The sequence below is a fragment of the Coturnix japonica genome, chromosome 12, assembly GCF_001577835.2.
Source record: "Coturnix japonica isolate 7356 chromosome 12, Coturnix japonica 2.1, whole genome shotgun sequence".
In the NCBI taxonomy this organism is placed as follows: domain Eukaryota; kingdom Metazoa; phylum Chordata; class Aves; order Galliformes; family Phasianidae; genus Coturnix; species Coturnix japonica.
The window spans coordinates 3,561,123-3,574,385 of record NC_029527.1 but is presented as its reverse complement, the minus strand read 5'-3'; the positions used below and the strand labels follow the sequence as shown (position 1 = coordinate 3,574,385).

Sequence of the window (13,263 nt, the reverse complement as noted above, 5' to 3'; positions counted from 1 at the left end):
AAGAGGAATTGCTGAGTACTTAGTTTGGGTGGTTGTGTTTAACTGTTTCAGTTCTTGTGGCAGATACGCGTGTCTAATAGGAGTTCATCTCTACAGTGCTTTCAGGGAACTCAAGCCCTGCTGAATAAAATGATCCATTTCTCATTTTGCATCTACTTTTATATCCGGTTTGCTTTGTTGTTGTGTTCTCCTAGTTATGAAATTTCAGCTATTGAGGGTAGTGCCACGTAGTTTCTGCTGTCTTTTTTCAGTTAGTTAAATGGATGGCCTAGTCCTTGCTGAGGTTTTGTATGGGAAGTCAGCTTCAACCCCCTCAACATTTCTACTAATTTGATGTAGTCAAAGTTACCAGTTCTAATACGAGAGATGGAACTAACCAGTGAAAGTTATAGCACTCACTATATCAACAGCTTTTAGTTCTTTCTTCATCCCTTCAGATGCTCTCCTGGAATTCTGCCACGGTTAAAAGCAATTTATGATTTCAGTCCTTTAAAAAGCTGTAATTCAATACTTTGAATGCAGGTAAGGAAGCTCGGAGTGTTCTGTTTTACACCTGAAAGGTGCACGTACAGAGCAGAACAGTAACTGGTTTGTTGCTCTGCTTTAGAAGTGTGTATGGAAGGTTGCTAGGAGCCCAGGCAGTGCCAGGGCCCTCCCTGCTGGAGGAGGTGTGTTCAGTGGCACTGGGCTGGGTGCTTCTCTTGAGACCTGAGATGTGGTTTATTCTCAAGTAAGAAATGAAGGGCTTTATGTAGTACTTCTCACCTTGTGACCGCATTGCACAATTGCAAAGCTAAAATTTGCTGAAGAGAAATATATTCATGTTTGTAGGGCTATTGAAAGTGTTCCTCCAAGTATTTACCATCATGAGGACAGTCTTCCATCACTTCCAGATTGGAATTGTTTCAAACCTGTGAGGATCTGAAGGTTGGGTGCTAGGATTTCGGGTGCAGCAACAACTCTGAAACAGAGCTTTTCTGTGTATTGATCATGTTTTCTTCTAGGTGCAAAGATGTCAATTCAGGGATCAAACTTTCTGAACAGAGAGGAAGATCTCAGAATTACATAGTTGATTTTGAGTGATTAATAACTTACCCTTGAAAAGTGTTTGCTCTGAACAGCAAGGTTAGTAGCTGTGAATGAGGAAGGGTATCCTGGTGGTAGCCCCATCCCCTGGTGGTGGATACAGGTTGTCATCCTGGACCCAAGCCAGCAGTTTTCCAGATGTGGTATTTAATATCTCTTGTTTCACCTGTGCTTTGTGATATATATATATATCACTATATATATATATATATATATTTTTTTTTTTTTTTAACACCCTTCCAACCTGGACATCAGGCATCTAGCAGAGCATTGGGAAACACGTGTGCTGCAAGTGAGATGCTGCTTTACTGCTGAAACGTGTCCTCTTGCACACTGTGTGGTGCTCCTCTTGGAATTCAAGGCACTGTATTGCCTTAATTTGATAGCTTCAGCTGTGCTTCTCTCAGTGAGTAACACTGTATTTAGCCTGCTCTCAGAGTATCATTGTTTTGGAATATTAATGGCATAGAGCTGTCCTGGAATTAATCCACCACACTTCCATAGGATCTCATGGATTCAAACTAATGTGCCCTTTGTTGTAAACCCACACAGCTCCCAGTTTCTGCCTACTTCTGACAGATGCAAAGGATGGTTCAAGTTACATGGTGTCGCTGCTTGCATTCAAAAAAACTATGGAGCACCAGAATTTGATGAGAAAAAAAAGTTATTTGATTTGAGCATCATAATACATGGATGTAGAATAACTGGGATGTGCCTCTTCATTGCAAGGGTTTACTGTCATTCAGGAAGGATGCAACTTTCTTAACCTTTCACATAGTTATTTTTTTATCAGTGGGAATTTTATTGTTAATTTCAGAGCTGGGCATATTTCAATCACAGCAGCTGTCAATCAATTATAGCTTTTATGTTTATTTAATAACAGAACTGCAGGAGGTCTCAGAAACTGTATTCAAGATGGAGCTCTGATTGCCCTAGTTATTACATTAGATGTACAAGGATGTGCCTTTAACCTACATATTGCCTGATCAACAGAACACTCGAGTGTAAGAGCAGGGTTTGAGGAGAAGCATTTTAGTGTGTTGTGTTTGGTAAGTGCTTTGTTTAGCATTCATTTATATTTCAGTATAGTGTAGGCACAAGCCAAATTCACCTTCCCAATTACACTTCTATTTTTCTGTGGTCTAACAAGACTGTTGTGTTACAAGAATAGAATCAAGCCCTGAGCATTTAAGTTTTTTTTTGTTTGTTTGTTTTTTAGCATCTTGTATGTTGCTATTTTGCACCAATATTTATGTAAATATTGATTTTGTTTAATTTTTGCATCTTTATTTTCCAGAAAATAGTAACCATGGGCTTTTAGTAACACTCACTAACCAAAAACACTTCAGTTACATAAATACAGACCTTCTTGTGTCTTGCAGGAATTGAATTTTCTTTTGGGTAAGGGCAATTGTAATTAGGGTACAGATAGAGATGGCAAATGTACTGCACTGCTGTGATTTGACTCCAGGTTTCCAGAGAAGAACAGATGCTGCTTTAATCCACTGTAGCACAAAGCCCCAGTATTACGTTAAAGAGGGCTGCAAATTTAGCTAAATAAATCTTCTTTTGCTTCTTTACCCGAGGCAAAGGCATTTTCATAACATTATCATGAATAATTTTAAATTATAATATTTTCAATTGCAATTAATACAAATAAAGTTGTTTTTTTTTTAAAAAAAAAAGCCAAGTTTTGACATGACAAAAAAATGCAACTCTTTTATCTTTGTGGGATAAATGGAATATTGAAATGATGGCTCTGGGAGCCTTTAATTCAGGAAATTGAGGTAGTGTATCTGGTAATCAGGTTCTTTCAGTAGTTCAGTGTCATTTGAGTTGAACTTGTGCTTAAAAACAAAGGACTCAGTTAGTTCCCTGTTGCTCTGCATTGTGCCAACAAAGAAAATGCAGCGTTTATGGCTTGGTTTCCATTCACGTAGTGACTGCAAGGTCTGTCAGTCCTGTTTGGAGGGGTACTTCCATTCTTTGGGCCAAACAAATTTCAGTTTCCGCTTTAGAGATCTTCCAGTTTAACAAGGATGGACGTGTCAGGAGTTTAAATGCTGTGGTAAGAGCTGAGAAAAAGAGAGCTAACTTCCTTGTTTGTTGGTAAGTGTATGTGGCCCCTCAGGTCATCTTTATGACCTGGTGTGGATACAAACCTGATGTGTTTTCTGTCACCGGGTGTATTTACTGCTGTTCCTACACATGTACTACAAAAAGTTCACAGATTTACTTTCATTTATTTTTCACTCCTGGCCTTCATGGTAGAGTGGACCAGACTTGATCTCAGATCATGTGGAGAGTTAAATAGAGCAGCAGCCATGGGCGCTGAAGCTCAGACATCTGTATGTTGGGCTGGATGTAACTGGAGTTTAGCGTATTCTTTGGAGTGTGGCCTACAGCCATGATGATGATAGTGTGATCTGTGATCCTGTCAGTTTCGTGAGTCGAGATGGGCAGACCGCATCAGCGTGGCACAGAACTCTGAGGATAAATCATTAGGGAGGAATGGACCATTTAGTTGGAAGCACCCCAGCCTTTAAAGATAACACTGAGGAGAGTGTTTCCCCTCTTTGCTTGGGAGGTTGTGTTGAGGAGGTCATCATTCAAACGAGGTGGACAGCAGCATTTCTGATCCAGTTGCTGTTCTGAGAGGTCTAACAGTTGTTCTGACAGAGCAGGCCTGTGTGACCCCCTGACTTTCTGGTTGTGTTTCTATTTAATTATAGCTTTTCTCTCTGCGCTCTCAACTGGGAATAAAAATTATCTTTATTGTTCTTGCATGGTTCTGCTTTATTGTAATGTGTGGGTAAACAGCTGCTTTGTTTCCATTATAGAGGTGTCTGGGGTGATTCACATGCTTTGAAGTTAATGACGTTTCACAGGGTGTTGAACGTTAGGTAATGTTTTCAGCTGTTCTTAGATTCTCAAAAGGCAGTTTGTTATTGCTGTTCATATATTCTTTATTTTGTTAAAATTGTGTAGGAGATAATCAGTGCTGTGAGGCATTGACTACAGACTGTTCTCAGGAAGGAGTTGATTCTAATGCTTCAAGTTGGGGAGGGTTGGACTGTGTAGTGAGTATTCCTGTTAGTGCCCCTGGGCAGCCCCTGTGAGACAGAGGAGAGAGGATTGCCCAGGAATTTATTGGAGATTGGCTCAAATGGTAACAAACTGTTGCAGTTTTGGATTCTTTCATTGTTAAAACTTAGCTGAATCAGAAACACCTCAGTCAGCCTAGAAGAACAGTAGTAGAGTTTTCCTGGGCTGCCATAGCCCAATGTGTTGCATGAGATCTTTTCTGACAGTCTTGAAATTTTCCAGATCTCTTTTGGCAAAGAATTTGTTGTAAGCATTTTATTTTTGATTCACAAAAAGGTGACCTTGTTTTTAGGAACTGGGCTTTTGTCCTCATCCTAAAGACCGTTTTTCATTGAGGAAGAATCTATGGATTAAGTCATAGAAAATAGCCTGTAAATTCTAGAATGATCCAGGTTTTGTGTTTTAGACCTTATGTCTAAGTCAGTGCAAGTTCCTGATGCTCCCAGAAGTTGCGGAGCTGCCCTGGGTGAGAAGCTGCTGCAAGCTGCCTTGAGGCCGGACAGCTACTCTCCAGTGCTGTGTGTGTACCATAGTTCCTCTGTTTTTCAGTATTGATTCAAGGTAACAGTTAGAACATAGAGCAGATTTTAAAATATAACAGTGGGTAGGCTTTGTAGAGCAACATTCTCATAGTAAGCTTTGAAATAGCACCAATAGATTCCCAAGACCTGTGTTGATTTGTTCTGGTCAGTGACATGGGTCAGAAGTCCTACTGAGAGCCTTCATTTAATTCTTCACTAACAGAAAATGAACTGTAAGATGTATGAGCTCAGCATAATGGAAAGGAAATGTAAAAGGAAGGAAGTTTGTGAATGAGAAAAAACATGTCAGCTTTTCAGCTGATTAGGGACTGTAGGTAATCTTCTGATATCTTGTTTGTCCTCAGAGTTAAGATCCGCGTGTAGTACAACTCAGTGTGTCTTAAGTACTTTCTGTCTTGGATGCATTGCCTTGAATCTAAGTAATATCTAAAACATGATACGGTTTTGTTTCAGGTATGAAATCTAAATGCCTGAAACTTTTTCCTTAAGGAACTTCAGACTAATTCACACATGTGATGAACACAGTCCATGTGAGACAAAAGAATATTATTATCCATCAAGACCTGAACGGGTAGAGCAAACCAGTATATAGTTCGTTACAGAACTTCATTGCCTGCAAGATGATTTCTCAGCCATGTCACTCAGCATCACCTCTGGCTGCCTTGACACAACAGCTGAAGCCACAGCAGAGGTGAAATACGACGATAGCTGAGATACGATGCCAAGGATTTTTGTATTATATCAAATGCTGCTTCAGCTGTGCATACAAATGAATTTTTTTCTCAGATGCAGAAACTAAATCTTCCTCTTTTAAAATTAGCATTGAATAAAGGTCATGTCATGATGTTATAAATGGTAGAATATTTTAATATTTTACTATTTTAAATACGTGTCATATGTAGCATATGTCTAGTAAATAAGAGGATTTGAGGTGCTGAACGTTATATCTGAATCAATAATTAATGGTTGGGGTTATATGCTTACACCGAGGAACTGCACAGGTTTATAAAACTTCTGATTGTTCACTTAAGAGGAACAGGGCAAAGTCTGTAGGGGTAGATAGAGACCTTCACAGATGCTGTTAATGGTGGGTGGCACAGTTAAACTTGAGAATATTTAGCTCTAGTTCACTAAAGAAGGTAAACATCCTTCTGAAGAATATTCTGATAGGTGTGTTTTGTGTTGGCATGCAGAGAGGGGCTGACCTTAACAACAAACCTCTAAAAATTCTAGAAATCAGGCTGATAATTTTGAGAACTCTTCTAGCCACAAGCCTCAAATTACTACATAGCCTTGTTTCACTATTATTTAGTCCACTTTGTAAAAGCAGTTTAAAGTATGGAATATGGCCACTGCCAAATGACCATATGTCGGGTGATGATTAACGCAGATAAGTAGAGAATGACGTACCTTCTTTACCTGAGATAGAAGGTAACTTCTGTAAGCAAGCTGTGCTTAAGTTCAGTTGATGCTGTCAGTCTCTTTTGTTACTTTCCAGCTGCTAAACCATGAAAATAAAGCACAGCTTTGCTTTTAGCAGAGAAGATTCATCAGGCATTAAATAGGAGCTGTGTGAGGGTTGATTTTTTTGTTGTTGTTGATTTTAACCCTTTTGCAGCAGAAACTTCTGTCTGCTTGACAATGTGCTGCCCTGTTTGACATAGACAAAGGTGATACATGAGGCATTTAACCTTCCTTCCCCTCCTCAGAAGCTGAAGATAATCTCAAGTAAGCTCTTCTCCAACACACATTCTTAGTTCTTAAATCTATTATAAAGGTTGTTCCCTTAAATGAAGTAGGGTAGATTTCTGTTCTGTTCTTTTTTGAACTTGCTTGTGTCCATCTCTGCTTCAGAAGAAAGAGCACGTTAATTCCTAATTGCTTCAGAGAAGAGAATATGATCTGTCATCTTCCCCTGCTCTCTGCTGCTGTTAGTAGCACGTAAGGTTGTGGGTTAAAGAGCCTGAAAGATAAATATTTTTTTTAAATGCCTTTCATGAGTGTATTCAGTGGGAATTAAAGTTCAGTAGTGTCCAAGTGAACAGATGTTGGGGATTTTCTCTATGTTTGAATCCAGGGCTTGGACTACAAAGCAAATGGAAGTTTGCAAGGCACATAGTGGTGTTTTGTCTGCGGATCTGGTCAGGCTGTCAATGGTCCTCAAACTGTGTTTTAACTGGCTGCTGTTGGCGGTCTGTTACACAGAACGTTACAGAGCAAAGTGGTTGGTTTATTAGTTGTTAGTGTTTGCTTCTGAGAACATGCAAATTTTGACTGGATTTTTCTTGCAGTGACATATAAGTTCAGTAAGATGAATTACCTGGGACTTTACTTTGATGTACAGTCAAAGGTTTCATTTGTTTTTAACAAAAACAGCTGAATTGGTGAGAGTGCATTCTAAGTAAAACAAGTTGGTCGATATTTCTTTCCTGGATCAAAGCTTTTGTCAATGCTTGTGAATACTGTTGCCCATCATAATGGCTTTGAACTTTTGACAGTGTGTATTTGAAGGTAGATTGGTTTGTTAATGTTATTGCATTTATTGAATTTGGGGATTTGTGCAAGTTCTTCATAAAATTGACTTTTGTGTACTGGAGCAGTACAAAACAGAACTGTGAATAAGAACTAGATTCTAATCTGTTCCAAATAATATACTTCTGTTCAAACGTTCTCACCCCATTGGGGAATGTTTTATTGTGGAGTAGGAAAGAAAAGATTAAAAAAACAGCTTGTATGAACTACATATGGCTAGTTGTGTTTTTTAAGAGGTTACATTAAGAACTTTTCTCAAAGAGTAATTTGAGATAATGCAGTGCATACATCAGAGCTTTAAGTAAGTACACCTCCAAGTTTATAGTAAAAAGCACCACAGGTAAAGAAATGCAAGCCAGCTTTGAAGCAGTGGGGTGCACCCTTGTGTCAAATGAATCATTGTGCTCAGACTGAGTTGCCTATAGAAAGCCATATAGTTTCAGTCTGCTGTGTTTTGTTCCTCACTGCAATTTTAAATCTCACATTTAAATTAGGACTTCGTTGTTAAGACGAAGTTTTATGCAAGAAATAAACTATCATATAGGTTTGTTTGTATGTGGTATGCTAAGTTTGCCCTCAATATTTTTGCCATTTAAATGTAGGGCTTTTTTCAGCATTCATGATGGAAATGTGTGGTCAGACCAGCTGCTCTAGCAGCTGCCATTGAGCTTCTCTCTGTTACACACTTCCACAGGCGACTTCTGGTCTGCATTCTTTGAGCTAGGTAGAGAATTTAGATTTCAAGTGGGTATTTATACTTAGGAGTTATGATCAGAGTTTGACTTTTTAACCTCCAAGTTTTAAAAAGAGATGGTTGGTGTAAAACAGATGCGTGAGCACTTCTTTCTTCCTGAGCATCGGGCCTATTTATATAGGACATATATTTTTGAATGGAATAGGTTTACTAGGCATTGAATTTATGAAATGAACTTTTCATATGAAAAGCTTCATTCGTTTTGTTTTGCATTTAAATCCATGCTGTACATAGCATGTTTCAGTCCTTAGGTATCTCAATACTTCAACTGTAGCTATGTTGGTAAAATTTCAGGACAGCCATTGTTTGGGTCAGGAGAAGAAAGACAAAGAAGAAAATATCTTGTTGAATTATTCATTGTAGAGACAATTTAAAGGTAAATGTTGTGGATTTGGGGAACAAGCAAGTTAGAGAAAGGACAAATTTGACTGAAGAATTTAATGAAAAACTACTTGTGCAAATGCTCCACCACTGCAACAAATAAATGTATAAATACTGCATTAAGCTCAGCCAGGTTATGCAGGCTGCCTGGATTTTTGACTATTTCTGCTATTTTGGGCCTGCTATACTCTACAGCAGCCGTGCTTTAGAAATCACCTGCTTCCTGAAGAGCAAAGTGTGTCCCATCATGGCAAGGCTGTGCTGCCTTTATCCTCTGGGGCTAACCAGGGTGATAAGTTGGCAGTGATTTTCAGAGTATTCATAGTGCTTGTATTTACCTTCCACAATTCAGATGAAAGTTGATTTATTGTGTGTACCTTTGAATTAGTGTTCATTCTTTTAGTAATATATTATGGAGTAATAAAATACTACGGAAAAATCCAAGATGGAACAGCACAAAGGCATTATACTCTCATTTTTACGTCTAAGCCAACTTCTTCTTACAGCATGGGTGTAATGCAAATTGGTTCCTGTGAATGTACCATCCCGTTGTTGGGGCCTGTTTTCAATTTTGTGTCTTTATATTGCGCTGTTGAAAGCCCATTGTAAATGAATGATGAAAATTACTGGTGATTTCAGAGGATGTTCATTGGTTAAGTCATTTTTTAAATATTTACTCATAGGGCTTTTTAGTTCTATTTTAAAATGCTGCGTGCAGTTTTGGTTTGGCACTTACGTTACTTGGAAGCATGTTGAGTTTCCTTGTTGCTTTTGGTTCCAAACAAAGGCTACAATGTACTGGTTTCAACATTTGGAAGTTTTCTGTAGGCATGTATTTACATTGTCTTTGTACTGCAGTCCTATGAGTGAGCTGGGACACTCTGCAAGCTGCAGACCATGAAGTTTCTGGGGCAAATGGGAAATGCTAAATGTTTCCTTGCATCTGATACTAGTGAGCTCAGTTCTTCCTCTTCCCATTGTGCAGTTTTAAAGATAAGGTAGCGGGCCTCAGAAAAAAAGTGAATTTCTACTTTTTCTGGTTGTCCGCTGTCATCCAAACCAATCTTTTTGCTGTTATTGTGAGTTCAATGTGCAAATTGGTGCTTGTGGAAAAGCCCGGAGTTTGCTCTTCACTGAAATTCAGGTCTTTGGGACTCTTCCCAGTTTCTATTTTAAGCTCAGATGTTGAAGCTTTCTTATTTTGCAGATTTTTTTCCCCTTATTGTTCTTATATTTGCCTTTGTTAAAATTATAGTTGATACGGTTTGAAGGAAAAGGAAGGTATGAATGAATGTTAAACCCCCACAGTTCTTTGAAAAGTGGGAAAAAAAACACATCAAAGAGTGTAGTAGATATTCAAAAATCTCAATTAATATGTTGTTATAAAAGATGGTAAGGCATTTAGTGTACTCACCAACCAAGCACAGCCTGTCATAATTTCTGGTGTGAATGTGTAAAATGAGATACAGGGAAGAGAGGATGTGCCAGGTTCATGCAACTAGAATGCCTGGAGAGGAGCAATTAGCTTCCCTTGTGGCTCACCACGTCACCGCGTTTGGCACTGGACAGAGGGAAGAAGGAGGATGGCAGAGCTTTTTCTTAGTAGGTTATTCCTGAGCTGAGCCTGTCACCTGAATAGTGGGAAGCAGATGTATAAAACGGAAATAAAAGTCCAACAGCCCTTGTCCTAGTTAGCAGCAGCCTCTGCTTTGTATTTTGTCAGCTTGAATCTATTGTATACTACCTTAGTCCAAAGGTAGAGATGCCTTTGCTATTGCTAATTTGCTAATGCACTGTGCTATTCGGGTTTGATATCTAGGGAAATGAGTTAGAAAAGCAGCTCCTTGGCAGCACTGCCTGTGCACTGTTGTGAGTCTTTCATTCAGAGAGCAGTGGGCTTTGTTTCTGCTGCTGTTGGAGCTCAGTGCACATGGTGGGTGAGTGCAGGGTTAGCTGCACTGCAGGATTGACCCTTAGCTCACTGCCCTGCTGATGGAAAGAACAGATCCTGCTTGTGTGCACAAATGTCGCTTCGGTTGATGTATTTTAATTTAAAAGTATTTGCTGAGTGCATTGCTTAGCTTTTGCAGGAATTCTAGAGCCAAACACACAAAAGAGAAGAAAATGCCCAGGTCTCTCTATCTTTGGTGTTAAACTGGTTTGTATTAGTTGGAAAAAGCAGAGTTCATCTGATTTTTTTGCCAGTAGTTTCACATACCTGTCAAAAGTCCCGTACTCTACTTTGTCCATTGTTCTCTAAGCTTTTCATCTTCACATTGTTCCTCGATTCAGTGTGTTTCTTAGCAGCAGTGCAAGCTGAGCTCTATGCAGGAAGATGCTTCCAGTGACTACTTCTGATAAAATGCCGATTCAGCCATTGCTGCCCATTCTTTCAGGAAACTATTTTAGATATTCAAATAGCAAAGATTTTCCATGGCTCTATTCTAAAGTTCTATTCATGCAACACCATGTTAATAGTATTAAATATTTTTAAATATTTAGTTTCCATTTTCAGTTTAGTGCTGTTCAGCTGCTCCACTCTCTGCTCCTCAGTAAAATACTGGCGAGCAACTGTTCTCGTTTTGTGTCTTGGCAGATTATCAGTCTCTATTTACTCCCCAGGGCAGGAGTGTGATACTACAATTAAAGTCCTAGAAATGAAAGGTTCGTGTCTCAACTGTTCTGCATTCTCCTGAATTGGAAGGCTTGATGCCGTGCTCTTTTCCCAAGTAATATACTCTGGTAAATTGCAGGGAGATAAACCGACCTCATCTGTGGGTTCATGTCCCGGAATTAGCAGTAATTCTACTTGACGTGGGTAGGTAGCGGGTATCAAAGGCCCTAAGCAGGAATTTCTTTCTGATTTTTGACTGGGTCTAGGTAGTGTTGTGTTGTCTGTTTTTGCAGTGCACTCAAGGTACTTGATTTCTTATCTATGTAAGAAAGTGTGTTCTAGGTGAATACTGAGGGAAGTGATGCTCCAAGTGCCCACCTGTTCCTGTTGTCACAGAAAACTTCTGCTAGCTGTTGCTGCAAACTTGGAACAGAGCCCCCGAGGTTTTTGTCTGTTGCATTTTTAGTAAGGGGAACAACTGGAAGAACCTTCTAACCCTGCAGAGGCTGTTTGAAGCAAAGGTACCATTCTGAGCACATGGCTTTTCAGAGTGGACATGGATATGATCATTCTCAACTGTGTGCTCCTTGCACGGTTCTCTGTGTGTGATTCCTCCATAGCAGAGCAGTAATTTTTGTTGTCATTAAAACTTCATACAAGTTGTATATATTGAAATATTTTTTGTTTCCAAACACGTAAAGTAGCAATAAGAAGAAATCAAACTGCTTTTGTCAGTGGAATTTTCATTGGTTTGAAATAATTTGCCTGAAGGCTCAACTCCTCTTCAGTTAACAAGGAAGAAATGAATGGGAGAAAGCTTTCAAATATGCAGTATTAGCTGTGCGTGCTCTGTCGCTTTAAAGGGCTGCTGTGCTGTTGTGCAGGAGGCTGGATGTTGTAAAGGGTAATTACTTTACTGCTTCAAAAGCCTGACGTGTGATAGTGGGGAATTAGGCCTGTGAGCAAAGTGAGGTCAAGCATTCCATCTCATTCAGGGCTCACGTTTGAGTCTGGAAAAGGTATGAAAGAAAAACTGAAAGTAAAGAAGAAACCTCAAGCTTTAGTCAGAGCCTTGGGTAGATCTGCTTCTAATTTCTTCCTAACCAGGGCAGTAATATTTCTGTTGAGAAAAGATGAAGTGATCCACTGTGGATATTTTTATTAAGGTGTCAACATGAGATGGTTATCAATGTGGAAGGGTTTGTAAATAGTTTAGAATTAAGGGAAGAGAAAAGCAAAAATGCCACAGAACCTAAATAGGGGGAAATAGTGAGAATTATTGAATTCATGTTTATTTTGACTGGCTTTTAAAACAAATTTACTGTATGTGTAAGAAAAGTACTTACAAATAAGATTTAAATTAGTAGCCTGTGATAGTTTCTTAGTTCAACAGTGCAGAGAATTATATTTTAGTATTTAAAGAGAGAACGTGAAGGGTTTAGAGCAGTACAAATGTACTGAAAGGCTGCTTTAGAGAGAATAATTTGTTGCTTTTAATGGGCGGTTACACAGTTTCAATGTCACCCTCAAAACTCCAGGTCGTTTATCATTTTTAAGTTGAAAGCCATCTGTGTCATTGAGGGAAGGGGATTTAGTTTCCTGTCAGCTTCCTTTTTGGAAAAAGTGATGTGTGTAGACTGAAAATATTTCCAGCTTGAGTGAAGTATGTTTGAAAATACCTTTTGGGTAGAGTCATATTTTGATGGGCAAAGGAAGAGGATTTGCAAAGAAAGAGAAACTTCAGTTCCACATGTTTATAGAAACATTTTGAGACATCTAAGGGACTTGTTTTTCCCCGTGCTTTAAAAAGTACGCAGTGTTCAAGCTAGGAGAGTTTTGACAGTGTTAACCTTGATCTCTTCTGGCACTGCAGACCAGTGGAGAATGTTCTTTCAGAAGTCGCTCTGTACTTTGAACTGCTGCAGGGACTGCTGTGGTATGTGTGTGTAGCGAGGATAGCAGTGTTTCATTGCCAAGAGGCTACAGAAGGGCTTTGTGTTTTATGTTCGTGTACATGTGAATGAAAGCAGTATATGTACCAGAGCATACTGTATGGAGCATGTGGAATTGTATTCCTTTAGAGTCTGGAGGTACCAGTTTCTAAAACAAAAGGTAGGGGAAGTGTTGTGAGTGCTCACGTTAGTGTGTGTGTATGTGAAGGAGCATTTACTGTGTCTCTGATTAAAAATATACATATATGTTAAATAGAATTTTATTTTCTATCAATACTCTCTGTACATTGTATGAGA

General features: G+C 39.0%; 1 protein-coding gene across 15 annotated transcripts in view; it reads left to right on the top strand.

Moving 5' to 3' along the window:
* The window catches only part of IQSEC1 (IQ motif and Sec7 domain ArfGEF 1), a 248,336-nt gene that overhangs the window by 196,639 nt on the left and 38,434 nt on the right, over positions 1–13,263 (top strand). The window contains exon 1 of one of the 15 annotated variants that reach the window (XM_015874704.2): positions 708–730. The exons of the other annotated variants lie outside the window; for them this stretch is intronic. Within the exon in view, the coding sequence (XP_015730190.1) occupies positions 714–730 (17 nt within the window). The 5' untranslated portion in view covers positions 708–713. Of the gene's footprint in view, positions 1–707; positions 731–13,263 lie in introns of those variants that run through there. 15 annotated transcript variants of the gene reach the window in all.